This window comes from Muntiacus reevesi, chromosome 3 (genome assembly GCF_963930625.1).
Source record: "Muntiacus reevesi chromosome 3, mMunRee1.1, whole genome shotgun sequence".
NCBI classification, from domain to species: Eukaryota; Metazoa; Chordata; class Mammalia; order Artiodactyla; family Cervidae; genus Muntiacus; species Muntiacus reevesi.
Window position 1 is genome coordinate 108151183 of NC_089251.1, and position 27524 is coordinate 108178706.

Sequence of the window (27524 nt, forward strand, 5' to 3'; positions counted from 1 at the left end):
TCAGGACTGATTTTTGTTTCCCCTTGGGGTTAGAGTTCTATATAAAGCAGGGGTTTTACGCCTTTGAAAATGCCAAGTTTATCCATGTTTAAATGAGATAAAGGAGAATGGTTTGGTGTGATCAGAAGACAGGACCAAGGGGTTTCACATAGAAGCAGAACGCCTCCTTGTCTGTGGGCTAGACTTGCCCACCACCGGGACTGTGGGGTGACCATGTGCCACGGACGTGGACCTGCAGGTCATGCGTATGGGTGTTAGGAAGCTGAGTGGATTTTCAAGATAAAACACAAGCTTTGACACAACGGTTGGTTGGGCCTCTGGCAGACCATTCTGGCTTTATTCCCCTAGATTCCCTCCCATGGGTGCATGCTAACTTTCCACTTCTCTCCAAGGTACTGATTTATATAAAAGTTTTAAGGAGATCAAGGGTTTAGATAATAGCTACGCAGGCTCTGTCAGAATATTCCATTTCCTTGCTCCTTCAGCTTCTAGTGACTATATTCTTTGGCTTGTGGCCCCTTCCTCATCTTAAAAACACATTACCCAGTCTCTGCTTCCATCATCACCCTATCTTGTTCTGGTCTCCCTCTTATAAGGATACTTCTGATTTCATTTAAGGCCCACCCAGATCACCTCTCCTATGTCAAAACGCTTAGTCACATTTGCAAAATTGTCTTCGCCATGTAAGGTTAAAACGTTTTTACCAAAAAGGGAACAGCACCTGTTTCTTCCAAAGGGCTCCTAACAGACTATGTTACCGGTTAAGTGTGGGTACATAATCTGCTTCAATCGGATTTTACTCCTGTTAGTCAATTCTTTCCTAAGAATAGTTTAAATGAGGTTTTATCCTTAGTAAGATTTAAGGACGCTATAGTCTGACCAGAGTCAGAGAGGGAGAGGGCCTTATCCCTAGGTGGAATGAATGACAACCATGGGAAAATTTGCATACCGGGATTAGGACAAGTGGTGTAACCATGACGTCAAGGTGAGATCAGGGAGCAGAAAGTATACTGACTTTGGAATACAATCTATATTTGAACCCTAGCTTTGCCATGAACATCTGTTACCTCAGGGGCTTAGGTGCCTGATGCAGTGATATGTGCTCTTTAAAGAGTCTGTGTTATTTAATGATATAGGCAGCCTGGGAGATACAGATAATTGTTTTGTGTGTATCTGATGACAGATAAGCCTAAAAGTAAAATGCAGCAATAAAATAACTGCTTTGTGATTCTAACTCCACTTACGTGAGTGTGAGGAAACATGCATAGCCTCAGCTGGGTTTCCAGTCCTTAACGGCATCTGTGATTGGCTGAGTATTTTCAGTAAAACACAGTGAAATATACTAGCTGCACCAATGCATAGCAACAGTTGTACACAGACATGACATCAAGGAAAATGGCATCACTGACCCACACTCACACAGAGCATGTGGAAACGAGGGAGCTTTATTGGTTACATATTGTGCTGCAGAGCCAACAGACCGCATTAGAGCCAGAGGATACATGCAGACAGGCAGCTTCAACTATACACATGCACCCCAGGAGCCCTGAGTCACTGCTCACGGCTTTGCCCTGCTTTCCAGCGACAGGGTCTGGCCTCCTTGGTCCCGTGCTTGGAGCAGGAATGTAAGAGAAGCTGCTGCACCCAGCCTCCAAGGGGCAAGGGAGTGGCCAGAGGACCCGCCTGAGCGCGTGGGTGGAGACCAACACACTGTGTCCCCAGCCAGGGGGCCTATTAGGTAATAACAGTTTATTTGAGGGCTACTTCCCTGGCCCTCCCAATCTTTAAAATACAAAAAAAAAAAAAGAAAAAATAGACTTTATTCTCTTAAAAATACATTCCATTCAGTACATGTTCTGAGCTGTGAAGCAGCAGGAAAATAGGGCCCCTTTCCTATGATCTTGGCTGTGAGGCTGTGAGAACCCTGTTCCCAACCTGGGGTATTTAAAAGGGAATCCCTAAAAGCAGCTCTTCCAAAGCAGTCTTGTCAGAGTAACAATAAGCCCACACCAACAAAGGCAGCTGGGGACCCGGAGATGGGGTCACCAGTCCTTTCCTGGGAAGTGGGAGCACTTGGCACTAACCCACTGAATGTAAAGAAGTAAAACTGCCCCGAGACAAGTCCAAGATCAGTACAGACGCCCCCACCCCATGAGAGGGTGAGGAGTTATGTGCAAGCTCGCCTGTGGCTGAGGTTGGAGTCCTTGGCCCACTGCAGCCGTCCGCCACCCATAACTGTTTCCTCGCCTCACAAGAGCAGGACAGCTACGGTTTCCTTGTCCACAATCCCCGTCCTTCCTTTCTCCGACTGTTCCGAGTGTCACGAGTGGTGAGACAGGCGGCAGCAGGTGGCGGAGACCAGCTCCTCGCGTGTAGCCAGCTCTGCCTCCAGCACCCCTTCCTCCAGCCGAGCAGCTCTTGGAGTGCCAGATTCCCCGACCCTCCTAGGAGCCTCCCACAGCCACACACCTGCCAGGAAAAGTCCAAGTCAGAGCCAGGCTGTGGAAGAGGCTGGTCGTAAAAAGTGGGTGTGTTGGCTGCGACAGTGGGAATATTTGGCTTGATAAGACAATTATTCAACTACTAGGTCTCCCATTTGGAAGTTTCCTCCAGGACCTCTGATGGTGAGGTCTGGGGCCAGACAGTCACGCCTAGATTGCTTTTTGGAAACGGGCCTTCCAACTTTGGAATTTGAGAGCCAGCCTTGCCAGCCATTTGAAGCCCAGAGGAACTGCACCTCTAGCCTTCACTTGCTATTACAAATAGTATTTTCTGCAATGGTGAGGACGTTTAAAAATAAAATCTATTTTACAGCGGGCTCTAGAAGGTGTGCAGAATAAGGAAACTATTTATCCTGAAATAATTGTACAATCAAACCCTATTGCACTCAGAGTTTAAGCCAGCAGCCCCAGCAAGAGGGCCCCACAGCTGTCCCTCTCCCACAGAGCATTCTGGGCGGTGGCAGACGCTGGTGCCGCTGAGCTGGGGAAAGATCCAGACTTTGGCACCAGGAGCTGTATACAGCACCAGAATCCAGGGCTCCAAACGCCCAGAGAGAAGAATGACTGGCGAGACCTCTGCAGGCACGTCTGGCGCCTGTTTCCACCCGCAAAGAGCCACAGACCCAACTTCCTACAGTCTCAGTTGATGACCACACAGGTCTGATTTCCTCTGGACTCGAAGGGTTGCTGACCAGTGAAGAATGGCAGGGAGGCTACAAGTGAGGGGTTGCAGCCTTGAGCCAGGAAAAGCAGCAGGAAGAGATTCTGAAAACAGCATCTTGAGCATCTGAGGCAGCGATGAGAAAAGGCAAACCACATTACAACCCTTAGATTGGCAAAACTCCGGGAAATGGGAGTATGAGCAAAACACTCCTGTCCGTGAAAGTCAGGGAGGTGTTCCCCACGCCCCCTCCAGGTTCGCCAGACCTGACGCCGACAAGGGAGGGGCGAATGCTGGTTCCCACCCTGAGTGGAGGCAGAGAAGATGAGAAGCACTGGATGGAAAGCTCGTGGCCTGCGGTGCGGCTCTGGGCAAGGCTGGTGTTGAGAAGGGCCACAGAGACCATCTCCTCCAGCCCTTCCGTTTCACAGACTGGGAGAGCAGGGCCAAGGCAACTTCTCTGAGTTCATCCTCTCGACTAAAAACACAGGAAACTGGAAAGAATAAGGCCCAGGAAAACAAAGGCAGTGGGAAGGACACATTTAAACCCATTTGGTTAATACCTTCCAACAGTGAGAATTACCCCCACTACAGGGAGGAACAAAACTTAAAATGCCAGGTTTACGACCCTCAGAGACCATCTTAAAGAACTAATTTTATAGGTAAGGAAACTGAGGCCCCAAGAGGACAATGATTTGCCCAAGGTCACACAGGAGGGAAGTGTAAAGCCATGAAGAAAATTCAGCTTTCTCAGCCTCGACTCCAATGCCATCTGTCATTATGAAGGAACAGTGTTGGCTTCATAAAGGCAGCCTTTGAAAAGGGATCCCTTTGAACTGAGAGAATGCTATAGAAGCAGCAGTGCGAAGAATATATGGTTCTTCCCCATGGGACTGGTATAAGGAAACTGTAATCAATTTTTATTTATGTGGCTTCCTGAAAGGTTTGCTGCATTCTGAATTGTATAAACCTGGGGCTCTTGATGGACACGTATTACCTTTCCTCCAATGAAGTCATCACAACGATCGTTGGTTTGCAGAACTCATGGGCCCGCTTCTGGTAGGAATGCATCAACTTGGTAAAGTGCGATACCTCCTCCACAGGGATAAGGAGGATGAACAGAGTCCACGCCTTTTTCATGGAGCTATTGCTTTATGGAGTGACTAAAGGGAAATTGCTTCTTCCTGTCCAATTTCCCCCACGCTGGCACTTCCTAGAAGGTAGAGGATGCTGGGTCTGGCCCAGTGGAGTCTGGGAATATTCCATAGGAGGAGATAACGCAGCCAGCCTGAGGTCTCCAGCTGCAGGGGAGGAGCAGGCCAGGCCAGCAGCACGGCTGGTGGCCAGGGAAGGAGACGCGTGAGGCTCGTGCGCTTCCAGGTGCCTTTGGAAGGTGAGCAGAGAGCCGGGGTTGGCGGGGAGGGATGATGCCATTCCAGTAGGTAGGGTACCCGTGTGCTCTGCCCCCGGAAAACAATGGTCAGCCAGGGGGACAAGTCAGAGAAACGTCAACCTAAAGGGTAGTTCTGTAAACGCTTAGAGGCGACACAGATCTCTCTCACTGTAGAAGTCTGAGGAACTCCACCGGGGAAGAAACGGAGGCCCCCTAGATGGAGCTGATGGCTGGTGGGTGCGCAGGCCCCTTGGGCAAACGAGGAGTGAGCTGGATGCGGTGAGGATAGATACCAAGGAATCAGAACGTTAACCACACAGGAGGGGTTGCCCAACGACACAACCCACCGAGGAGCTGGGAGGAGATTTGGCTGCTGTTGTGTGGCGGGGATCCAAGGGGTTCTCTAGATCTTTCCTCATTTGGGGGCCGCACTGGCCCATCCCACCCGGGGCACAGGGACAAGGAGAGAAAACTCATGCATCAGGGAAGGCTGGGCCCGGTGACCATGTCCCGCGTGTAGTTTCTGATCCCCTCTGGCCAACTGGCAAGCAACAGGCCACAGCCGGGCTCTCCGGCACAGTCTCCCAGCCATGGCCTGGCTCCTTCACAGGGCGCAAAGGTGGATGAGCTGAGAAGCAGGGGCAGAGGAGACGGCAGGCGTCGCCCGGCCGGCTCAGTTGTCCTCGGCACAGGGCCTGGTGGGCCGCAACCGCTCCTCAGCCCGCGTGCGCCCGGGCTCCAGTGGCCCCTGCTTCACGGACAGTTCGGACCTCTCGAGGGAGTTGTGCAGTCGCCTGTAGATGCTGAGGGTGCAGTCCCCTTCCTCCTGTGCCAACAGGACAAAAGTCAGCCGCGCAGGACAACCCAAGTGAGGAACAAGATGCCCGCACACCCAGCCCCGTGGTCCTTCCCAGCAGGGGGAGATGGGGTACAGAGAGCCCACGGCAGAGCTGGAAAGGGGAGGCCGGCAGACAAGCTCCCATGGCCAGCTCTGAGCTGCTCAGGGCTCCCGAGGTAGACTGGAGGCTCACAGCTGAAGGGGAATCCCAAGATGGACTGCACCGGAAGCAGGGGCACTGAGGTGGGGCCCCCAATAGGGGCCAGCAGTCCTGGAGGGCTGCAAACACAGGCTGCCTGCCTCTCGGGGTCAGAGCCATGTGCTCGGTGGACAGGCAGGGAGGTGTGAGAAGGAAGACGGCCAGCGCTTATCCGACTTCCCGCCCACAAACTACCAAAGGCTCACAGGCCTTTCCTACCGGATCCCGTACGTGCCCTTCACCCTACACTTTTCAGACAACCAAAGCTTCAGCTTCATCCAACTTTCGCCACTCCTCGCAGAATTCTGCCTTTCGAATGTTATTGGTCCTCCCACCCAAGCAAATGCAGATCAGAGAATGCAAGTGTGAGCGAGAAGGTCCAGCTGGCAAGGTAAACGAGCCCTGGGTTTAGAGATCAGAATTGTGGATTCAGATCTTTGCTCTTCCAGTAATTAATTCTGCTGGGTGGCCTTGGGTGAGGCACCTTGTGTCTCTGACCCTCAGCTTGTGTCTAAAACACAGGAATAATATCACCGCCCCCCACACACCCCAGGGCTGGTGGAGAGAATGAATGGGGTGCTGGGAAGAGAAGTGCTGTCCCGTATTGAGTACCCTGTAAAGACTCCCAGGGCTTTTTAACTCAGTACAGTCACCCCCTGCCGTTTACAAGAAGGGAACAATATCTTGGGTCGAAGATGTCTTTCTTCATCACAGGACTCACATCTGAAAGACACTCCCGGGGGCTTCCCACCACATGCTGATCTGGCTTCGGACCCTCGGGTAAGGGGAGATTCCGGATCTGTCTGTTCAGTAACAGGCCACACAGAGCCGACCAGCCCTGCCCTCAGACTGGCGGTATAACGGGCTAGATAGACACAGGGGATAAAGAGTGATGCTCAGGCGTGAAGCCTATCACCGTAGGCCCGGGGTAAGCCCTAGCTCTCCTCAGCCCCTACATGCCAGCGGCTGGCAAAACTCTGCAGTCTAACCTGAGGTAGCCAAAGCGCTCCCTGCCTCGGCCCGCCTCTGCCTACAGAGAGGGCGCGGGGCTCGTTTCACCCGCGCCTCCCGGCAGCCCGCGTGCCCCTCTGCAGGGCCAGGAGCCGAGCGCCTCTGGCTGCTCCGGCAAACCGCGAGAACAGGCCGCACCTCTCCTCTTCTGTACCCTTCATGTATGGGGGCAAACGGAAAAGACAAATTGGGGAAAAGGGCTTTGGAAACTCATGCTGCTCTCTGCCCAACACCTTCTGCAAGGCACTGCCCGCTTCCTTCCGGCCCAATCCCCCTTATGGTCAGCAGTCCTGCGAACCACTCAGTTCTTGCTCAGTTCTCCTAACCCCAGTCTCCAGCATCCCGAGTCACACAGGTCGGGGCAGAGGAGAACCAAGAAGAAAGCGCAGGAGAGAAGGGCGAAGGTGGGAGCAGAAGGGGGCAAGGGGGAGAAGCGGGACCTACCGCGCCCGCCGAGTGGTTCCAGGCCTCAGCTGGGACGGCGTCCCCTGCCCGACTCCGCCGCGTGAACACCTCCGACACGGTGAGGCTGCTGTGGGTCCTTCTGCAGGCGAGCTCGGGGGCATCCCCGGAGGTGCCGCTCCTTCGAGTGCCCTGCTCAGAAAGGTACGAGCTGGGCTGCTCAAAGTCTGAACAGTCTGTGGACGATCTCTGGGTGTGGAGGTTGGGAGACTCCGCGTGTTTACCTACTCGACCTGGGGAGTCTTCTGAAGAGTTCACGTCTCGCCTGCTCTTCCAGGCGTTGCGCACAGTGACGTGTCTGGCATCCGAAGCGCCCGCTTCTGAAGGCGCACTGTGGCTCTTCCACCTGATCGTCTCCGCTGTGGGCGCATGGCTGCTCCTCTCCACGGGGTCCGACGGCTTGATGATAATGCTGCTCCGAGAGACCACAGTTTCCGGCCTGTTCTTCGGGGACCCATCTCCCGTCCTCTCCGCTTCGCTGAACTGCAGGGTGATGTCATGTTTGTGGATGGAGAGCTCAAAGGGGGCGCTGACATGGTTGCTCGCCGGGGCGGGCTCCAGCAGCCCGACCTGGATGTTGCCGGTGGACGTGTGCCTCTCCCGCGGGGCCTCGCCCGGAGCGGCTCTCGGGCTGCCACTGTCCGAGGGGTAGATAGTTATGCTGCTGGTGACTTTGTTTGGCCCTGGTCTGGAAGCAGATTTCTGTTTTTCTAATGCGGCCTCAGTTCCGGATCCTCCCATGATTTTTTTCACATCCTTATCAATGATGACAGGTTTGATGATGGCTCTAGACCGCAAGGCCTCTCTGGGGCTGAAGGGCCGCTGGCTTTTTGCCCCGGGGCCATTGGCCTCTGGGAGCTCCATGGCATTGGCGGAGGCTCTGACAGCTTTCCCAGATTCATTTTCTGTTCCCACGTCTTTATCATTCTCAAACAGGGAGGCTCTAACCGCCCCCCGGGATTTGGCCTTTTCTCTCGCGTGGGGCTGCTGCGGGGGTTCCGGCTCTGGAGTGATGGTCGTGTTCACCAACTTGGCAGTAACAAGAGACACCACGTCCATGTCGTCGTCCGAGTCTGGCTTCTCTCTGCCACTGGGCTTGGTGACCCGACACCTCAGGCCCTCGTGCTGACTGCTGTCTTCCATCACAACTGCCACAGGTTGTTCAGCTCCTTCTTTACTTGGGGTTGAAAAGCCCTGAAGGATGTTCTCTTGGCTCCTGGAGCTATACGGATACTTTGATAGAGGTGGAGTCTTGGAACTGGGGAAACTGGTATCAGCCTCCAGGCCACTGGCGGCCTTTTTCCCCTTAGAGAGCCCTTCTGAGGAAGATCGTCGAGATGTGGCCAGGGCTCCAATGGCTTTAGAGCTGCCAGCATCTGCAGCCTGAGTTGTTTGACTTCCACTGCCAGGCACATGCCCCCTCTTGCCAAAGGGGGCCTCAGTGGAGGTGTCAGAAGCCTTGTCACCTCTCCCCAACACGTCATTGGAAACAGATCCATGGGTGTTATCACTAAACGTTCGCGTTGCCTTCTCTACTTTTCCCTTCAACCCACTCTCAGCACCTGGCTTGGGAGCGCCCTTCCAGACCTTACTGTGCTCCTGAGCGGCTGGTGGGTAGCGGCTGAGCACCGACGGCTGCTCCCTGGACTTCTTCCCTTCGCTCTGCGAGGAGCCAGACATGAATCGATCTTCAGCTCTCCTCGTCTCCTGAGCCCCACTGTCTGCACCTGGCCCTGCGTGGGAAGCTTTGGCTGCCCTCCTGCTGGTAAAGCTGGGAGAGGAAACCTGCCTGTTGTTCAGAGGGTTTTCATTGTTGAGAGCCAATTCCCTGTTCCGGTGCCTTTCCCGCTTATGCTGAGGGGACAGTTCCCGGGCCGTGTGCTTCATTGATGCCTCATTCCCATGGCCTCTAAGCTTAGTCCTCTCATGCCTGCCTCTGCTGGAGAGGAAAGCATCTTCCCCTTCCACCTCCCCGTTCTCTAATTCTTTCTGTTTCTTGATTTGTAGCTTTATCTCCTCCAGCTGGCTGGCTAAGAGTTTGTTTTTATTTTGTTCACTTAGGTAATTATCCTGAAGATCATTATTTTTGGCCCTCATTTTCTTAAGCTCTTCCTCCAAAGATTCAAAATGTTTGATCTGTGTCTTAAGTTTCTCAATCTCTTGGTTAAGATCTTTTACTTTGTTGTCTTCCTGATTTCGGTTCTTTTCATTTTCTGACTTGTTTCTTGTTTCATTCTCGGCCTGCTTCAGATAGTCCAGAGCGCCCTTCCTTCTTGATTCTTTGGACGGCAGTGTGGAAGAGATTCCATCTTCAATCCGCAGGTCGTTCCTCTCCAGAAGATTAGAAGCATTCCTGGCGTAATCCCGGTTCATTTTTTTGTTCTGCTCTAATTTCTGAGTAAGCTCTTTTATGAGTTTCTCGTTTTCCTTCTCCTTTTCATTCCAGTGTTTCCTCTCGCTGACGAAGCTCAGAGTGAGTGACTTCAGCTTCTCTAACTCGGACACTAAACCCTGCTCGGTCTTATCCAGCCGGTCCTCGGAAGACTCCAGTTCTTTCACTTTGACCCGGAGCATCTCCAGCTCCGAGGAGATCTTCTTCGTCAGGTTTCTCTCCTCGTTCAGGCTCAGACAGAGCTGGGTGCAGTCATTCTTACTCCTGCTGAAGGCCTCCTCTAGCTTCTCCAGTTCCGCCATCCGTTTCTGAAGCCGCTCAATCTCAGATTTCAGCTCCCGGGTAAGGTTCTCCTCCTCCTCAAGCTTCTCCTTCATCAGCTGACAGAGGTCCTCTGCTCTCTTGATTTCCTCATCTTTGCCTTCAATCCTCAGCACTCGCTGGCGCAGCACTTCAATCTCAGCTAACATGCTGGAGTTGCTGCCTTCCGCCTGAATCACCTTGTCCTGGAGGTCCAGGAGCTCATCCTCTGCCTTCTGGAGGTTTTTTGTGGCTTCCTCCAACTCATCAAGGCGGCGGCTTAGACTCTGTAACTTGAACCGCAGGTGGCGGCTGGAAGCAGTGTCTTTGTAGCTTGTAAACTCAGCCATGTCTACTGCCAGCCAGTGTGGGCTCCCAGAGGCAAGCAGTTCCACTCGAGGGGCTGAGAAACGGTCACCTTTCTCTGGGCACCCACAGCCTTCCCTGGCAGCTGGAGACCATTCTCCGTCTACAGAAGAAAGCAGAAATCACGTTAGGCGGCAAATCTGAAGTCTCCACTTCAGCTCCCCGTTGTAAGAGTTCCCATATATAATTCTTGAGCCTAGAACATGGTAAACATTCAAATTTACTGAATGACTAAATCTGACTAAACCTACAGGAAAACACTGGTTCTTTATGGCTGATGCCTAGTTTTACCCTAATGAAGAACGCCACCAATGGCAGCATAGCAAAAAGACACAGAAAAATGCCTCATTCACATGACCAATTGTTCCATATTCAGGAAGCAAACTCCCAACCTAAGGAGGATAAAAATAAAATCTGCACTTATACACCATAAGAATACAGCAAAATACCACAAGATCTTTTTAAAAGCAATAAGTTGGGGGGAGAAAAGGGAAAATATTCTGTGAAGAAAGAAATAACTGCACTGGATTCTCAGCAGAAACTTTTAAGTGGGTGTCAGTAGAAGATAATAAGACATGATAATAATATCTTTAAAAAGTTATAAGAGAAAATAACTGTAACCGAGAAGTAAATACCAGAGGAACTATGAAAAAAGATAAAATTAGAGACAGTTTTTGAGACTAAGAGGAAAATAAAACCTTAAGTGTTTATTATTAACAGACCATCACAGAAAGATCAATTTATGGATATACTTCAAAATATAGAAACTGATCACTTAAAGAAGGCATGAGATGCAAGACAGAAGAGAAATTAACCTGAACAAGCAATGATTCAGTTAAACAATAAAGATCAACTGAGGACTGACTGGGGCGAAGGAACAGGATAAAACCAAAGTGGAACTAAAACACTAAATAATAATTTAACATGTAAGTCATAGAGAGAGAAATCAGAATTCAAGTGTTCTTAAAATGTTATATTCTTTGGTAAGAGGACAGTGCCATTACAACTAACCTCAGACCCTGTTAAGAATAGATATTAATCACATATCTGGTAAGGTATAAATAGGCAGAATATATAAAGAACTCCTAAACTTAACAACAAAAAAGAACCTGATTTTAAAATGGGCAGAGGATTTGCATAGACATTTCCCCAAAGATGATATCCAAAGATGACTACTATCAAAAAACAAAAAGTATACAGATGTGAAGAACTAGAACCCTTATACACTGCTGCTAGGAAAATGTTGTACGAAAAAACAAGATGGTTCCCCAAAAACTTAGAAGCAGAAATACCATATGATCTAGCAATTCCACTTCTGGGCATATATTAAAAAAAATAAAAGAATCACCTCAGATATTTGCACACCTGTTTTTAGGGTTTCCCCCCCACCTCGTGGTGGCACCATACCACATAGCTTGCGGGATCTTGATTCCTCAACCAGAGATCAAACCCCAGGCCCCCACCAGAAGCACAGAGGTGCAGAGTTCTAACCACTGGACCACAAGGGAATTCCCCATACCTGTGATCATAGCAGCATTTTTCACAGAAGCCGAAAGGTGGAAGCAACCTAAGTGTGCACCAGTGGATGAAAGCATACACAACATGTATATACATACCATGAAACATCATTCAGTCTTAAAAAGGAAGAGAATTCTAACACATGCTGCAACACACAACATGGATGCACCTTGAGGACACTGTGCTAAGTGAAATAACGCTGTCACAAAGGACAAAGCATCGTACGACTTCACTCACATGAGGTATCTGAGTAAGTCTTTCCTGGTGGCTCAGACAGCAGAGAATCTGCCTGCAGTGCTGGAGACCCAGATTCAATTCCTGGGTCAGCAAGATTCTCTGGAGAAGGAAATGGCAACCCACTCCAGTATTCTTGCCTGGAGAATTCCACAGACAGCAGAGCCTGGTGGGCTACAGTTCATGGGGTCGCAAAGAGCCAGACACAACTAAGCAACTAACACTTTAACTTCACTGAAATAGTCAGATTCATAGAAATGAAATAGAATGGTGATTGCCAGAGGCTGAAGGAAAGAGGAAATAGAGACTTGTTCAATGGGTATAAAGTTTTAGTTCTGGAAGATAAAAAATGTTCCAGATATTGGTTGGACAACAATGTGAATATATACGTAACACTAATAAAGCTTACATTTAGAAATGGTTAAGATGACACATTGTATGCATTTTTTGCCAAAATAAAAAATATTTTTTTAAAATGTTAAGGCACAAAAGAAGTAAAAAGCATAGAGAAGGAGGGCAGACTTTCAGTTTTGGGCCCAGCATGTAAGGAGCTTCTAAAACCATCACTTCTTCCTGACGATAAAAAGCTGAAGAAACAAAATCAACAACTCTCCTCAGATCCATCAGAGAACTGAGGGCTCAGAGAAAACCGCTTCCCCCAAGTTAGACAGACAAGCTGATACAGAGAATCACAGTTTACCAGAGCATAAATGCGTAAGTGGAAACCTCCATGGGAACTAGTCCCAGAGCAGGAAAACCTAAACTGCACTGAGAACTGCAGGAGGCTCAGCGTGGACACCTTTGGGAGGCAGAAGAGCAGGCAGCTTGTCTCGGGTTTTGGGGGTGGGTGGGGAAGATGCTCCACACTTTGTGAGCTGTATCTCCAGGTTCCCCCAGTGAAGATGGGAGAAAAATCCCCTCGTGCTGCCAGCTGGAGGAGGGTAAAGTTAACCATTATGAAAGCAGTGTCACAGCTACTGGAGTCTTATCCAAACCTACCCGACCTGGGGGATGGGAAATGCCTAACTCCTGCCCCCTCTAACGTTCTACATGGAGGAAGGAATACGCCCAACTCAAGCCACCCTGTATCACCCGGGGGTGGGGCAGGGAGAGGGGTGGCGTATGGACCTGACAATGAGAAGCACGTGTGAAATTCACAGCCCAGGGTCCTGGGGCTCACTAAAAACTCAGACCTAATCATGGAACAAGAGAATACTTCCCCTACACCTGACCACCACATCGCTGAAGGCCTACTCACCTAAGTTCTTTTTACCCATCATGTTTGGCTTTCAACAAAAATTACAAAATTTACTAAAACTAAAAATACAGTTTTTAAAGAAACAGAGCAACAATCAGAACCAGACTCAGGTATGGCAGAGCTGTTGGAATTATTAGAAATTCAAAACTATAATATGCTAAAGGCTCTAATGGAAAAAGTAGACAACATCCAAGAACATCTGGGTAAGGGAGGCAAAGAAATGGAAACTATAGTAAAGCATCAAAAGGAAATGTTAGAGGTCAAATCACTAACGAATGAAGAATGTCGTTGACTGTCTTATTAGTAGACCAGACACAGCTGGTAAAGAGTCTCTGCACTTGAGGATATGTCAGCAGAAACTTCTAAATCTGAAAAGCAAAGAGGAAAAAAAAGGAGGGGGGGGAATGGAACAGAATATCCAAGAAGTGTGGGATAACTACAAGAAGTTTAGCACAAATGTAATGGGGATACCAGAAGAAGAAAGGAAGAGAAGAAAATTTGAAGCAATAATGACACAATTTCCCAAAATTGTCAGACAGCAAACCACAGATTCAGGAAGCTCAGAACACCATGCAGGATAAATACTAAAACAAAAGCCCCAAAGCATGTCATATTCACACTGCAGAAAGTGAAAGATAAATGGAAAAAAATCCTGAAAGAACTCAGAGGAGAAAATACCTAACCTATAGAGAAACAAAGTTAAGAAGTAAGATCTGACTTCTCAGAAATCAAGCCCATGAGAAGAGAGTAGAGTGAAATATTTTAAATGTTGAGAGAAAAACACTACCAATCTAGATTTCTATACCCTACAAAATTGTCCTTCAATGGTGAAGATGAAATAAACACTTTCTAAGACAAATAAAAATTGAGGGGATCTGTTGCCAGTAGATCCACCTTACAAGAAATGTTAAAAGAAGTTCTTCAGTGAGAAGGAAATGATATATGACAAAAACTTAGACTACATTAAAAACAAAAAAAGAGCATTAGAGAAGGAATGAGTATGAGTAAAATAAAACTTGATTTCTTCTATTCTTGATTTATTTAACAGATAATTTGTTCATAATAATAGCAATACTGTATTCAAGTGGTTATAGTGTATGTGTAAGTAAGTGAATCACAGCAATGATAGGAGAGAGGAATCAGGATTACTCTGTTATTATAAGGTACTTGCACTACCTATAAATGTACACTCAAACAGGGAAACCACTAGAAAAAAAGTTTTAAAAGTTTAATTGATATGCTAAGAAAGGAGAGAAAATGGAACCATATTAAATGTTTAACTAAAACCACAGAAGGTAGAAAGTAGAAGACAAAAAACAAGAGAAACAGAAAACAGTAACAAACATGGTAGATACTAAGCCAACAAAATAAATAATCATTTTAAATACCAACAGTCTAAACACATCGATTAGAAGACAGACTATTTGAGTGGATCAAAAAATTAAGACTGGAACATGCTGTCTACAAAAGCCTACTTTAAATTTTAAGAAAGATACAGTTTAAAAGTAAAGAGATGGAGAAAGATACACTATCTAACACTAATCAAAAGAAAGCTGGAGTAGCTACATAAATATCAGATAGCAGATTTCAGAACAAGAAATGCTATCAAGGGCAAAGAGGGAATATCACATAACGATAAAGGGTCAATTCTCCAAGAAGACCTGACAGTCCTTAATGTGTGTGTGCATCAAAATACGTAATGTAAAAAATGATGGAACTGCAAGAAAGAGATAAATCAAATTACTATAGCTCTCCAGCTATATTCAACACCTGTCTATCATAAGTGGACAGATCCAGCAGGCAGACAATTAGTGTTAAGGACATAGCTGAACTCAGCAATACCATCAATCAATGGGATATAACAGACATCTACAAACTATTTCATACAACAAAATAAACATTCTTCTCAAGTTTACATGAAACATTCACCAAGACAGACTATATTCTGGGCCATAAAATACACCCAAACAAATTTAAAAGAATACAAATCATACAGTGTCTGCTCTCAAACCACAATGGAATGAAACTAGAAATCAATACCACAAAGATAGCTGGAAATCCAAAATACACTAAAAATTTCAAGTATTGGAACTGAATGAAAATGAAATCAACTTTATTAATGTGAGGCGAGCAGAAGTAATGCAGCTTAGATTAGGAGTAGGCCTTCCTACTTAGTAAGATTATCAGGTAGCTTTCGATTAACACTGACCAGTGTTTGCCAATTAGGACCAATTAGTTTTCACTTAACACTGACCGATGTTTGCCAATTAGGAAATTAGGAACGGGGCAGAAACCCCCAGGAAAGTCCCGCGCGCGCCAAAGTATTGACCAATGAAATTGCTTTGCAAACGTGTAACCAATCCGCTTCTCATCCTATAAATTTGTGTAACAGCTTGGGCTCGGGGCTCTCTGACCCACACCACTGCGTTGGTTGCAGCAGAGAATCCTGGCTCAAGTCAGTAATAAACTTCCCTTCCTGCGAGTTGCATTGTCTTGGAAGCCTTCTCTCTTCCCACTCGGGGATTCGGACATCGGGCATAACATCTGGGGGCTCGTCCAGGATCCCTTAACCGGGGGAAGAAAACACTTCCAGGACAGAGGGGAAGGATAGATAATAGCACCGGTGCTCAGGAAAACCCAGCGCTGTGTTGTCAGCTGTCCGTGTGTTTGTCTTTGGCTCTCCGTTTTTGTGTGTGTGCCGGCATTGTCTCAGGCAGGACAGGAAACGTTCAGAGTAAATCCGGGGCCCTGCTGTGAAGCAGGAAGGTATCTGGCACAGGAGAAAGCCTTCTATCTGGTGAGAACTCAGGGGGCCCGAAAATTCAGTGCTGTGTTGTCGGCCGACGTTTGTCTGTCCGTGTGTTTGTCTTTGGCTCTCCGTGTTTGTGTGTGTGCTGGCATTGTCTCTGGTTCAATTCCTACTCTTTTCAGGAGTTTCAGTGAACAGGCGAGCGGTTGTGGGGGCAATTGATGAGTCCCGGCCAGGGCTACACTCTGGCTGACTCTGAAGGCCCTACAATAAGTGAGCCTCAGTAACTAGAGCCCAACCAGGTGAAACTCTCCTTTCACTACGATTGTCAGCAGCTGTTGCAGGAGCGAATTCTGGCAGAAGCATGGAAACGGGTCCCAGGGGCCGACGGGAGGCCAACCGCCCAGCCTTATCTCGTGGACGAGGGGTTTCCTCTGTTGCGGCCTAACTGGGATTTTGAGCGAGCGGAAGGTAGGGAGCGTCTCCGAGTGTACCGCCAGACTCTGATGGCTGGCCTGCGGGCCGCAGCAAGAAAGCCGACAAACTTGGCAAAGGTAAACTTAGTAAGGCAAGAGCCCACTGAGAGCCCGGCAGCCTTCCTAGAGAGGCTGATGGAAGTTTTCAGGCAATATACACCTATGGACCCCAGCGCTGAGGAGTCACGTGCTGCAGTTCTGTTAGCGTTTGTGAATCAGGCAGCCCCAGATATTAGGAGGAAACTACAAAAGATAGAGAGATTGGGAGAACAGACGACACAGGATTTATTGAAAGCAGCTGAAAAGGTATTTAATAATAGGGAGATCCCCCCCAAAAAATAATAAGAGATCCCAGAAGAAAGGGAAGAACGAATTCGACAGGAGGAAAGGGAATTAGCTTAGAAGATCAGGAAGGAAGGTAGAGAATATAGAACGAGGGAAAAGCGGAAGAACCAGAGGGAGCTAGCCCAGATTCTTTTTGCAGGGATAAAAGCTGGAACAGAATTGAGGGAATCTCGAGACCCCTGGACGGGAGAAAAACAGAAACCAAAAAGGCAGGCCGTAAAGAAAGATCAGTGTGCCTACTGCAAAGAACAGGGGCACTGGAAAAACGAGTGCCCTAAGAGGGAGGGACCTGAGGAGAGGAACGACCCAAGAGAGAGAATCTCCCCTGGAACTCAAGTTCTATATGCGGGGGAAGACAGTGACTAGGGGAGTCAAGACTCGGCACCCCTCCCCGAGTCCTGGGTAACCATACATGTGGAGGGGAAACCCATTGGCTTCATGGTAGATACTGGTGCCTAACACTCTGTTTTAAATCAAAAACTGGGACCAATGTCTAAGAAAACCAGCTTGGTGCAAGGAGCCACGGGGACAAAAAGATATTATTGGAATCAGTGTTTGAGGAAGTTCTTGCTCTCTTTGCACCTGAGGACTCACTCACAGTTGTGGCACTTTACCTTGCTGATCAGTGGTGGGCTATTGATGATATTATGAAAACATCTGTCCCTTCTAGAGAGGGGCTTAAGCAGGTGAGAACTCTTGGGGAGAGAGTGGTTAAAGCAGGAAATGGAGAGAAATGAGATCCCATTCCTGTGTCATAGCAGTACTGATTATGCTAAGATTTTGTGGAAGAAAGGAGAGGCCATTGGGTTTTATTCAGTTACAGAGCTGGGAGAATGATACATGTCTTATCCCTAGCCTTAAGAGATGAATAAATACGCGTTGGCCTGGGCTGAAACGGCAGGGATGGGACTGACCAAACAGACATCCGGTCGTCATCGAGCTAAAGGCCTAGGCAAGTCCTGTGAGGGTGAGACAGTACCCCATGAGCCAGGAAGCTCGGCGGGGGATCACTCCCCACATTCAACGTCTCATGGATGCTGGAATTCTCAAGCGGTGTCAATCCCCTTGGAACACCCCCTTACTGCCAGTGAGGAAGCCAGGGGGGACAGATTACCTGCGAGAAGTCAACAAACGGGCGAGTGACATACACCCCACTGTCTCTAACCCGTATACCCTCCTGAGCAGTCTGCTGCCTGAGTACACTTGGTACACTGTGTTGGACTTGAAAGATGTCTTTTTCAGCCTACCCCTGGCAGCCCAGAGCCAGGAGATACTTGCCTTTGAGTGGACCGAGGGGGAAGGCCAACCGGTAATCCCACAGGGGTTCAAGAACTCCCCTACCTTGTTTAATGAAGCTCTGAGTGAGGACCTCTACGAATATCGGACTTGCCACCCAGAGGTCCTTCTGCTACACAAATAGCCCGGCAAGAGGTCACCTGTTTGGTTATGGTATAAGATCAGGCAGGGGCAAAGGTGGCTAACCCAGGCCATGAAGGAAACAATATTGCAGATAACAGAGCCCAAGACCCCCCGCCAGGTGAGAGTTTCTGGGGACTGTTGGATATTGCAGACTGTGGATCATGGGGTTTGCTGAGAAGGCCCGGCCCTTGTATGAGGGAAATAAAGAGACCCCAAACTGGACTTGGACTGAGCCAAAGAAACAGGCTTTCCCGACACTCAGACGGGCCCTACTAGAAGCCCCAGCCCTTGCCCTGCCTAACCCAAATAAGCCATTCCAGCTGTTTTGTAGAAGTTTTATGCACTGGGTGGCTTTGGTGGGGTCTTAAGTTGTGGTCTGACACATACTGCTGTTGTTCCTCTGGATTTAGTGAAATGCCGTATGCAGGTGGACCCACAGAAGTACAAGGGCATTTTTAATGGATTTTCAGTTACACTCAAAGAGGATGGTTTCCGTGGCTTGGCCAAAGGATGGGCCCTGACCCTCATTGGCTACCTGCAGGGGCTCTGCAAGTTTGGCTTTTATGCTCCATGATTGCAGCGAGATACTGGCAGAGGCCCTGGCGGCACGAAAAGAATTAACTGATGTGCCCCTAGACAACAGTGAGCTAGTCTGGTTCACCCATGGGAGCAGCTATGTAAACAGCAACATGCTCGGAGAGGAGAATGCCTATCTGTGGCGCACATCACTGTATTTGGCTGCCTCTGCCAGTGCTGAATTCTTTGCTGACATTGCTCTGGCTCCTATGGAAGCTGCTAAGGTTCGAATTCAAACCCAACCAGGTTATGCTAACACTCTGAGGGATGCAGCTCCCAAAATGTATAAGGAAGAAGGCTTAAAAGCGTTCTACAACGGGGTTGCTCCTCTTTGGATAAGACAGAAGTTTGCCTGCTTTGAACGTACTGTTGAAGCATTGTACAGGTTTGTACTTCCTAAGCCCCGAAGTGAATGTTCAAAGCCAGAGCAGCTGGTTGTCACATTTGTGGCAGGTTACATAGCTGGAGTCTTCTGTGCCATTGTTTCCCACCCTGCCGATTCCGTGGTGTCTGTGTTGAATAAAGAGAAGGGTAGCAGTGCCTCCCAGGTCCTCAAGAGACTTGGATTTAGAGGTGTATGGAAGGGTATCATCATGATCGGCACTCTGACTGCACTACAGTGGTTTATCTATGATTCTGTGAAGGTCTACTTCAGGCTCCCTCGCCCTCCTCCCCCTGAGATGCCAGAGTCTCTGAAGAAGCAGCTTGGGTACACTCAGTAGATAAATGAAAGCAAATATGGACTGAATCTGCGTGTTGATCAGTGTTTGAGGAAAATACAACTGGACGAGAGATAATCCAGGCTTGCAAAGCATGCCAGCTGATGAGGACAGGGAAAAAGCAGCACATGGGAACGAGGTACCGAGGGGAAAAGCCAGGGCAACACTGGGAGACAGACTGCACTGAGGTAAGGCCAGCCAAGTACGGGTATCGCTATATGTTGGTTCTGGTAGATACCTTCTCGGGGTGAGTGGAAGCCTTCCCCGCTAAGGGAGAGCCTAGAGGAGATAGTGCCTCGGTACGGGCTGCCAGTGACTATGGGCTCTGATAATGGACCTGCCTTTGTGAGTCAGACTGTACAAGGGCTGGCCCAAGCTCTGGGGACAAAATGGAAGTTACATTGTGAATATAATCCCCAGAGCTCAGGACAGGTTGAGAGAATGAATCGGACCCTAAAAGAAACTTTGACAAAGTTGGCAATAGAGACTGGCGGGGACTGGGTGACCCTCCTTCCCTTCGCGCTCTTTCAGGCACGTAATACCCCTTATAAGCTGCCCTTTTGAGATTCTGTATGGAAGACCCCCTCCGGTGTGTATTAAAACCTAGATGGAAAGGCCCTTATGTTGTTCTCCTTACCACTCCTACTGCTGTCAAGGTCGACGGGATTGGACCCTGGGTTCACTGCAATCACGTGCGGCAAGCCACACTGGAAGAACAGGAAAAAGCGCGAGCAGAATGGAAGACGAGTCCTCACCCGTACTGAAACTCGTTCGCCGAGAGGTCTCCTAACTCTCCTGCTGATCAGCGACGGGAAGACTCATGAGTTGCTCAACGAGACCTCAGGAATCCATCCTCATGGGTCCACTTATAATGTCAGTGGCCCAAGATGGAGAAGAGGAAGATTCCTCTACTTGAACAACAGACAGGGGGGAATGTGAGGCGAGCAGAAGTAATGCAGCTTAGATTAGAAGTAGGCCTTCCTACTTAGTAAGATTATCAGGTAGCTTTCGATTAACACTGACCACTGTTTGCCAATTAGGACCAATTAGCTTTCACTTAACACTGACCGATGTTTGCCAATTAGGAAATTAGGAACGGGGCGGAAACCCCCAGGAAAGTCCCGCGCGCGCCAAAGTATTGACCAATGAAATTGCTTTGCAAACGTGTAACCAATCCGCTTCTCACCCTATAAATTTGTGTAACAGCTTGGGCTCGGGGCTCTCCGGCCCACACCACTGCGTTGGTTGCTGCAGAGAGTCCTGGCTCGAGTCAGTGATAAACTTCCCTTCCTGCGAGTTGCATTGTCTTGGAAGCCTTCTCTCTTCCCGCTCGGGGATTCGGACATCAGGCATAACAATTAACAGTTGTGGAGTGTAACAAAACAATGCTTAGGGTTAAGTTTATAGCACTGAATGCAAATATTAGAAAAGAATAAAGACTTACAATCAATAATCTAAGCTCCTATCTTAGACAATCTAAGCTCCTACCTTTTTCTTAGAAAAAGAAGAACAATTTAAAACCAAAGTAAGCTGAAGAAAATAATAAAAATTAGAGTAGAAATCAATAAAACTTAAAAATCATTAGAAAAAAAATTCAATGAAACCAAAAGCTGACTTTCTAAAAATACCAATAAAAACAACCAGCTTCTTGCCAGGCTAAATTAAAAAAAGAGAGTGAAAACAGAAATTACTCATATCAGAAATAAAAGAAGGACATCACTACAGATCTCACTGATAATAAAGGAATATTATGAACAACTCTATATACACAAATTCAATAACTATACATGAAACAGATCAATTTCTTCAGAGACACAATCTACCAAATTCACACAACCTTAAACAGGATTTTTAAATCTCTTACAATTATACAGTGGAAGTGACAAACAGATTTAACAGACTAGACCTGATAAAGTGCCTGAAGAACTACGGCGAAGGTTCATAAACCTGTACAGGAGGCGGCGATCAAAACCATCCCCAACAAGAAACTCAGAAAGGCAAAACGGTTGTCTGAGGGGGCCTTACAAATAGCTGAGAAAAGAAGTGAAGCGAAGTGAAAGTCATTTAGTTGTGTCAGACGGTTTGTGACCCCCACTCCATGGACTATATACAGTCCACGGAATTCTCCAGGCCAGAATACTAGAGTGGGTAGCCTTTTCCTTCAACAGGGCTAAAGGCAAGGAGAAAAGGAAAGATACACCCATCTGAATGCAGAGTTCCAAAGAATAGCAAGGAGAGATAAGAAAGCCTTCCTCAGTGATCAATGCAAAGAAATAGAGGAAAACAATAGAATGGGAAAGACTAGAGATTTCTTCAAGAAAATTAGATACCAAGGGAAATTTTCATGCAAAGATGTGCACAATAAAGAACAGAAATGATACGGACCTATCAGACGCAGAAGATATTAAGAAGAGATGGCAAGAATACACAGAAGAACTATACAAAAAAGATCTTCATGACCCAGATAATCATGATGCTGTGATCACTCACCTAAAGCCAGACATCCTGGAGTGTGAAGTCAAGTGGGCCTTAGGAAGCATCACTACAAACAAAGCTAGTGGAGGTGATGCAATTCCAGCTGAGCTATTTCAAATCCTTAAAAATGATGCTGTTAAAGTGCTGCACTCAATAAGCTAGTAAATTTGGAAAACTCAGCAGTGGCAACAGGACTGGAAAAGCTCAGTTTTCATTCCAATCCCAAAGAAAGGCAACGCCAAAGAATGCTCAAACTACCACACAATTGCACTCATTTCACATGCTAGCAAAGTAATGCTCAAAATTCTCCAAGCTAGGCTTCAACAGTTCTCTCTTGAACAGAGAACTTCCAGGTGTTCAAGCTGGATTTAGAAAAGGCAGCGGTCAAATTTCCAACATCCACAGGATCACAGAAAAAGCAAGAGAATTCCAGAAAACATCTACGTCTGCTTCACTGACCTTACACTAAAGCCTCTGAGTGTGTGGATCACAGCAAATTGTGGAAAATTCTTAGAGATGGGAATACCAGACCACCTCACTTGACTCCTGAGAAACCTATATGCAGGTCAATAAGCAATGGTTATAACTGGACACTAAACAACGGAATGTTTCAAAACTGGGAAAGTAGTATGTCAAGACTATGTATTGTCACCCTGCTTATTTAACTTACATGTAGAGCACATCACGCGAAATGCCAGGCTGGATGAAGCACAATCTGGAATCAAGATTGCCAGGAGAAATATTAATAACCTCAGATATGATGATGATACCAACCTTTTGGCAGAAAGCAAAGAGGAACTAAAGAGACTTTTGACAAAAGTGAATGAGGAGAGTGAAAAGCTGGCTTAAAACTCAACATTTCAAAAAACTAAGATCATGGTATCCGGTCCCACCACTTCATGGCAAACAGACGGGGAAACAGTGGAAACAGTGAAAGTGAAAGTTGCTCAGTCGTGTCCAACTCTTTGTGACTCCATGGACTATACAATCCATGGAATTCAGGCCATAATATTGGAGTGGGTAGCCTTTCCCTTCTCCGGGGGATCTTCCCAACCCAGGGATCGAACCCAGATCTCCCACAATGCAGGTGGATTCTTTATCAGCTGAGCTACAAGAGAAGCTCAAGAATTCACTAGAGTGGGTAGCCTATCCCTTCTCTAGCAGATCTTCCCAACCTAGGAGTTGAACCGGGGTCTCCTGTATTGCACGGAAACAATGTCAGACTTTATTTTCTTGGGCTCCAAAATCACTGCAGATGGTGACTGAAAGTGAAGTCACTCAGTCATGTTCAACTCTTTGCAACGCCATGGATTGTAGCCTACCAGGCTCCTCCATCCATGGAATTTTCCAGGTGAGAGTACTGGAGTGGGTTGCCATTTTCTTCTCCAGGGGATCTTCCTGACCCAGGGATTGAACCCAGGTTTCCTGCATTACAGGCAGATGTTTTTACCTTCTGAGCCACCAGTCACAGCTGGTGACTGCAGCCATGAAATTAAAAGACGCTTGCTCCTTGGAAGAAAAGCTATGACAAACCTAGACGGCATATTAAAAAGCAGAGACATTACTTTGCCAACAAAGGTCCATCTAGTCAAAGCTATGGTTTTTCCAGTATTCATGTATGAATGTGAGAGTTGGACCATAAAGAAGGCTGAGTGCCAAAGAATTGATATTTTCAAACTGTGGTTTTGGGAAAGACTCTTGAAAGTCCCTTGGACTGCAAGGAGATCCAACCAGTCAATCCTAAAGGAAATCTGTCCTGAATATTCACTGGAAGGATTGATGCTGAAGCTAGAAGCTCCAATACTTTGGCCACCTTATGCGAAGAACTGACTCATTTGAAAAGACCCTGATGCTAGAAAAGACTGAATGCAGGAGGAGAACGGGACGACAAAGGACAAGATGGTTGGATGGCTCAATGGATGTGAGTTTCAGCAAGCTCCAGAACATAGTGATGGACAGGGAGGCCTGGCATGCTGCAGTCCATGGGGCTGTCAAGAGTTGGACATGACTGAGCGACTGAACAAGAACAAAATGCATGCTTAGTCACTTCAGTCGTGTCCAACTCTTGCAACCCCATGGACTGCAGCCCGCCAGGCTCTGTCCATGGGATTCTCCAGGCAAGAATACTGAAGTGGGTTGCCATGCCCTCCTCCAGGAGAGCTTCCCAAACAAGGGACTGAACGCAGGTAGCCCGCTTTGCAGGTGGATTCTTTACCATCTGAGCCACCAGGGAAGCCCAAGAGTGATCTGAGGAGATGCCAAATGCTCTACCGCTCTCCAACCCCAAGATCCCCCATTAATTACACTTAAAGCCTACAGCCACCAGGTGGAGCCCATGCTCAGCTTCTGAAAAACACTAAGGTCAGAGGTGTTGGAAATAGAGCCTCCCTGCCTCAGCGTTCAGAGCATGCCCACCAGAGGATCATTCTTCCCTCTCCACCACTTGGCTCCCCTGTGTTTTATCTCTGTCCTCTCACTTTTGGTTCTTTCCATCTCCCCTTCTTCTTTCCCCAAGCTTACAGGCTTCCTCATTCTCAAGAATGGAGAGTAAAAAACCCCTTCAGTGGTATTTTTATAAGAAAGAAACCTCTTTCCTTATTCCCATCTACACTTCACACACAGAAACACTTGTTTTGGACCTCCCTGGTGGTCCAGTGGCTCAGATGCCGAGCTCCCAGTGCAGGAGGCCCAGGTGCAATCTCTGATCAGGGAACTAGATCCCACGGACCACAACAAGAGAGCTCACATAACAGCAACGAAGGCAGGAGATCCCACGTGCTGCAACTAAGGCCCAGCACAATCAAATAAATTAACACACACACACTGCTTTCATACTTCCCTGCTGGCTCAGCAGTAAAGAACCCACTTGCTGATGCAGGGGATGCAGTTTCAACCCTTGGGTCAGGAAGATCTAGAGAAGGAAATGACAACCCACTCCAGTATTTTATTTTTTTAAACTGCTGTGGAAGAAGGGAGGGAAGAAATCCCGTGAGTACATGGGAAGAGTGGCAGACTGAATGAATAGGAAGGCAGGCAGGGGACTGACTGCCTTAAAGGACCTTATAAATTATCTTTAGGCCACTTCAGTATTCTTGACTGGGAAATCCCATGGACAGAGAAGCCTGGCAGGCTACAGTCCCTGAAGTCTCAAAGACTCAGACATGACTTAAGAGACTAAACAACAGAAGTTAAAAAAAAAAGCCTCTTAATAAGGGTGAAAGAAGAGAGTAGAAAAGCTGGCTTGAAACTCAACATTAAAAAAAACTAAGATTATGGCATACAGTTCCATAACTTCAAGGCAGACAGAAGAGGAAAAAGTAGAAGCAGTGACAGATTTTATTTTCTTGGGCTCCAAAATTACTGCAGACGGTGACTGCAACCATGAAATTAAAAGATGCTTGCTCCTTTGAAGGAAAGTTTTAACAAACCCAGACAGTGTATTGAAAAGCAGAGACATCACTTTGCTGACAAAGGTCTGCATAGTCAAAGCTATGGTTTTTCCAGTAGTCATGTATGGATGTGAGAGTTGGACTATAAAGAAGGCTGAACACCAAAGTATTGATGCTTTTCAACTGTGGTGTTGGAGAAGACTCTTGAGAGTCCCTTGGACTGTGAGGAGATCCAACCAGTCCATCCTAAAGGAGATCAATCCTGAATATTCACGGGAAGGACTGATGCTGAAGCTCCAATACTTTGGCCACCTGATGCGAAGAACTGACTCATTAGAAAAGACCCTCATGCTGGGAAAGATTGAAGACAAAAAGAGAAGAGGGCAGACAGTTGGATAGCATCACCAACTCAATGGACATGAATCTGAGCAAGCTTGGCGAGACAGTGAAGAACAGAGGAGCCTGGTGTGCTGCAGTCCACGGAGTCAAAAAGAGCAGAACACAGCTTAGAGACTGAACAACAGTAAAAAGAAAGAAAGAAAGAAAATTAATTACAATTTTTTAATTTATTTTTTAATTGAAGGATAATTGCTGTATAATTTTTTTAACTACCAATTTTATATGCAGGGTGGAGGGGACATGGGACTGAACTAAGTATGGGCCATAAATCACTTTTAAGTGAATAAATACAAAGGATCTATATTGGCATAGCAGTTATTGGAGGACAAATGATATATGATGATTCAACAAAGAGAAGTCGCTCAGTCGTGTCCAACTCTTTGTGACCCCATGGACTGTAGCCTACCAGGCTCCTCCATCCATGGGATTTTCCAGGCAAGAGTACTGGAGTAAGTTACCATTTCCTTCTCCAGGGGATCTTCCTGACTTAGGGATCGAACCCAGGTCTCCTGCATTGCAGACAGACGCTTTACTGCCTGGGCCACCAGGAAAAGCAACAAACAAAATGCTTTAAAACAGCTTATCCTCATAAATATGATAGACCGCCATTAAATTGTATACTTTAAAGACAGGAACTTCATGAGAGGAACTGTTCAGCTTACCCCAAACTGAAACATTCTCTTCAACATGTCTTATTGATACTAATTTATACTATATTTTTCATAAACAAATCCCCTTCTCAGAAAAGGGAAATGTTAAACTTAAGTACAGTCCCATCTATAAATTAGAATTCTGAATTAGTAGAGTCCAGGAATAACTGCTTTTTAAAATTCATTTGGATTTAGTGTCAATTCTGCATGTTTTGTTCAAGACTCTGATATGAATCAAAGAATGAAAAAATTAAACCCATGGAATATATCAGGCTTCCCAGGTGGCACTTGTGGTAAAGAATCTGCCTGCCAATGAAGGTGACCCAAGAGTTGTGGATTCGATCCCAGAGTTGGGACGATCCCCTGGAACAGCAATGGCAACCTGCTCCGGTATTCTTGCCTGGAAAATCCCATGGACAGAGGAACCTGGTGGATTACAGTTCACGGGGCTGCAAAGACTCAGACACAGCTAAGCGACTGAGCACACACTGCTGTGGTTGTTGTTCGGTCACTCAGTCGTGTCCAACTCTTCGAGACCCCATGGGCTGCAGCACGCACTGAATATACAGCAAATATAAACAGAAAGTTATCACACACCACTACTCAAAGTCCTTTTAAACAGCCTTATGGCTCTCAGGGCAAAGCCCAAACCCAAACTCCCCAGCATGGCATGTGAGTGAAGTGAAAATCGCTCAGTCGCATCCAACTCTTTGCAACTCCATGAGCTGCAGCCTGCCAGGCTCCTCTGTCCATGGAATTCTCCAGGCAAGAATACTGAAGTGGGTTGCCATTTCCTTCTCCAAATGGCATGTGAGGTCCTTCATAATCCACCTTGCCTATCTCTTCAGCCTCATCTTCAAACTCCACGTAGGCTCTGCATTCTCCAAGTTCCACAAACCGTGCACTCCATCTCACCTCCAGGCCTTCACTAGGCTGGTAATCAGCCCTTCTCATGTGCTTCAAATCCCACCATAGGCACCTCCTCCTGCAGCATGTCCCTCCTGAAATCCTGAATGAGATCGGGCACCACTTTCATGCACTTTAGTCTGCTGTACTGATCCCACCACAGCACTTACCACAATGCATTCAGGTTTTATTTACTCATCTTATCTCTCCAACTTGTTCCTTATTCATCACTGTATTCTCAGCACCCAGAAAGAAGCCTAGCACATAATTAATGCTTAAAATTTAATG

At 47.3% G+C, this 27524-nt stretch overlaps 1 protein-coding gene and 1 pseudogene across 8 annotated transcripts in view; one reads left to right on the forward strand and one right to left on the reverse strand.

The window, feature by feature from the left end:
• Positions 1 to 1424: 1424 nt before the first annotated feature.
• Positions 1425 to 27524, reverse strand: part of LUZP1 (leucine zipper protein 1) — a 103541-nt gene continuing 77441 nt past the window's right edge. For 7 of the 8 annotated variants that reach the window (XM_065930027.1, XM_065930025.1, XM_065930022.1 and 4 more), the window contains 2 exons: positions 7048 to 10226; positions 1425 to 5381 (listed from right to left, as the gene is read on the reverse strand). In XM_065930027.1, the coding sequence (XP_065786099.1) occupies positions 5229 to 5381; positions 7048 to 10107 (3213 nt within the window). In that variant the 5' untranslated portion in view covers positions 10108 to 10226 and the 3' untranslated portion in view covers positions 1425 to 5228. The remainder of the gene's footprint in view (positions 5382 to 7047; positions 10227 to 27524) is intronic. The other variant, XR_010662394.1, reaches the window with a different exon arrangement.
• LOC136164080 (solute carrier family 25 member 3-like) lies at positions 13154 to 19446 on the forward strand (annotated as a pseudogene).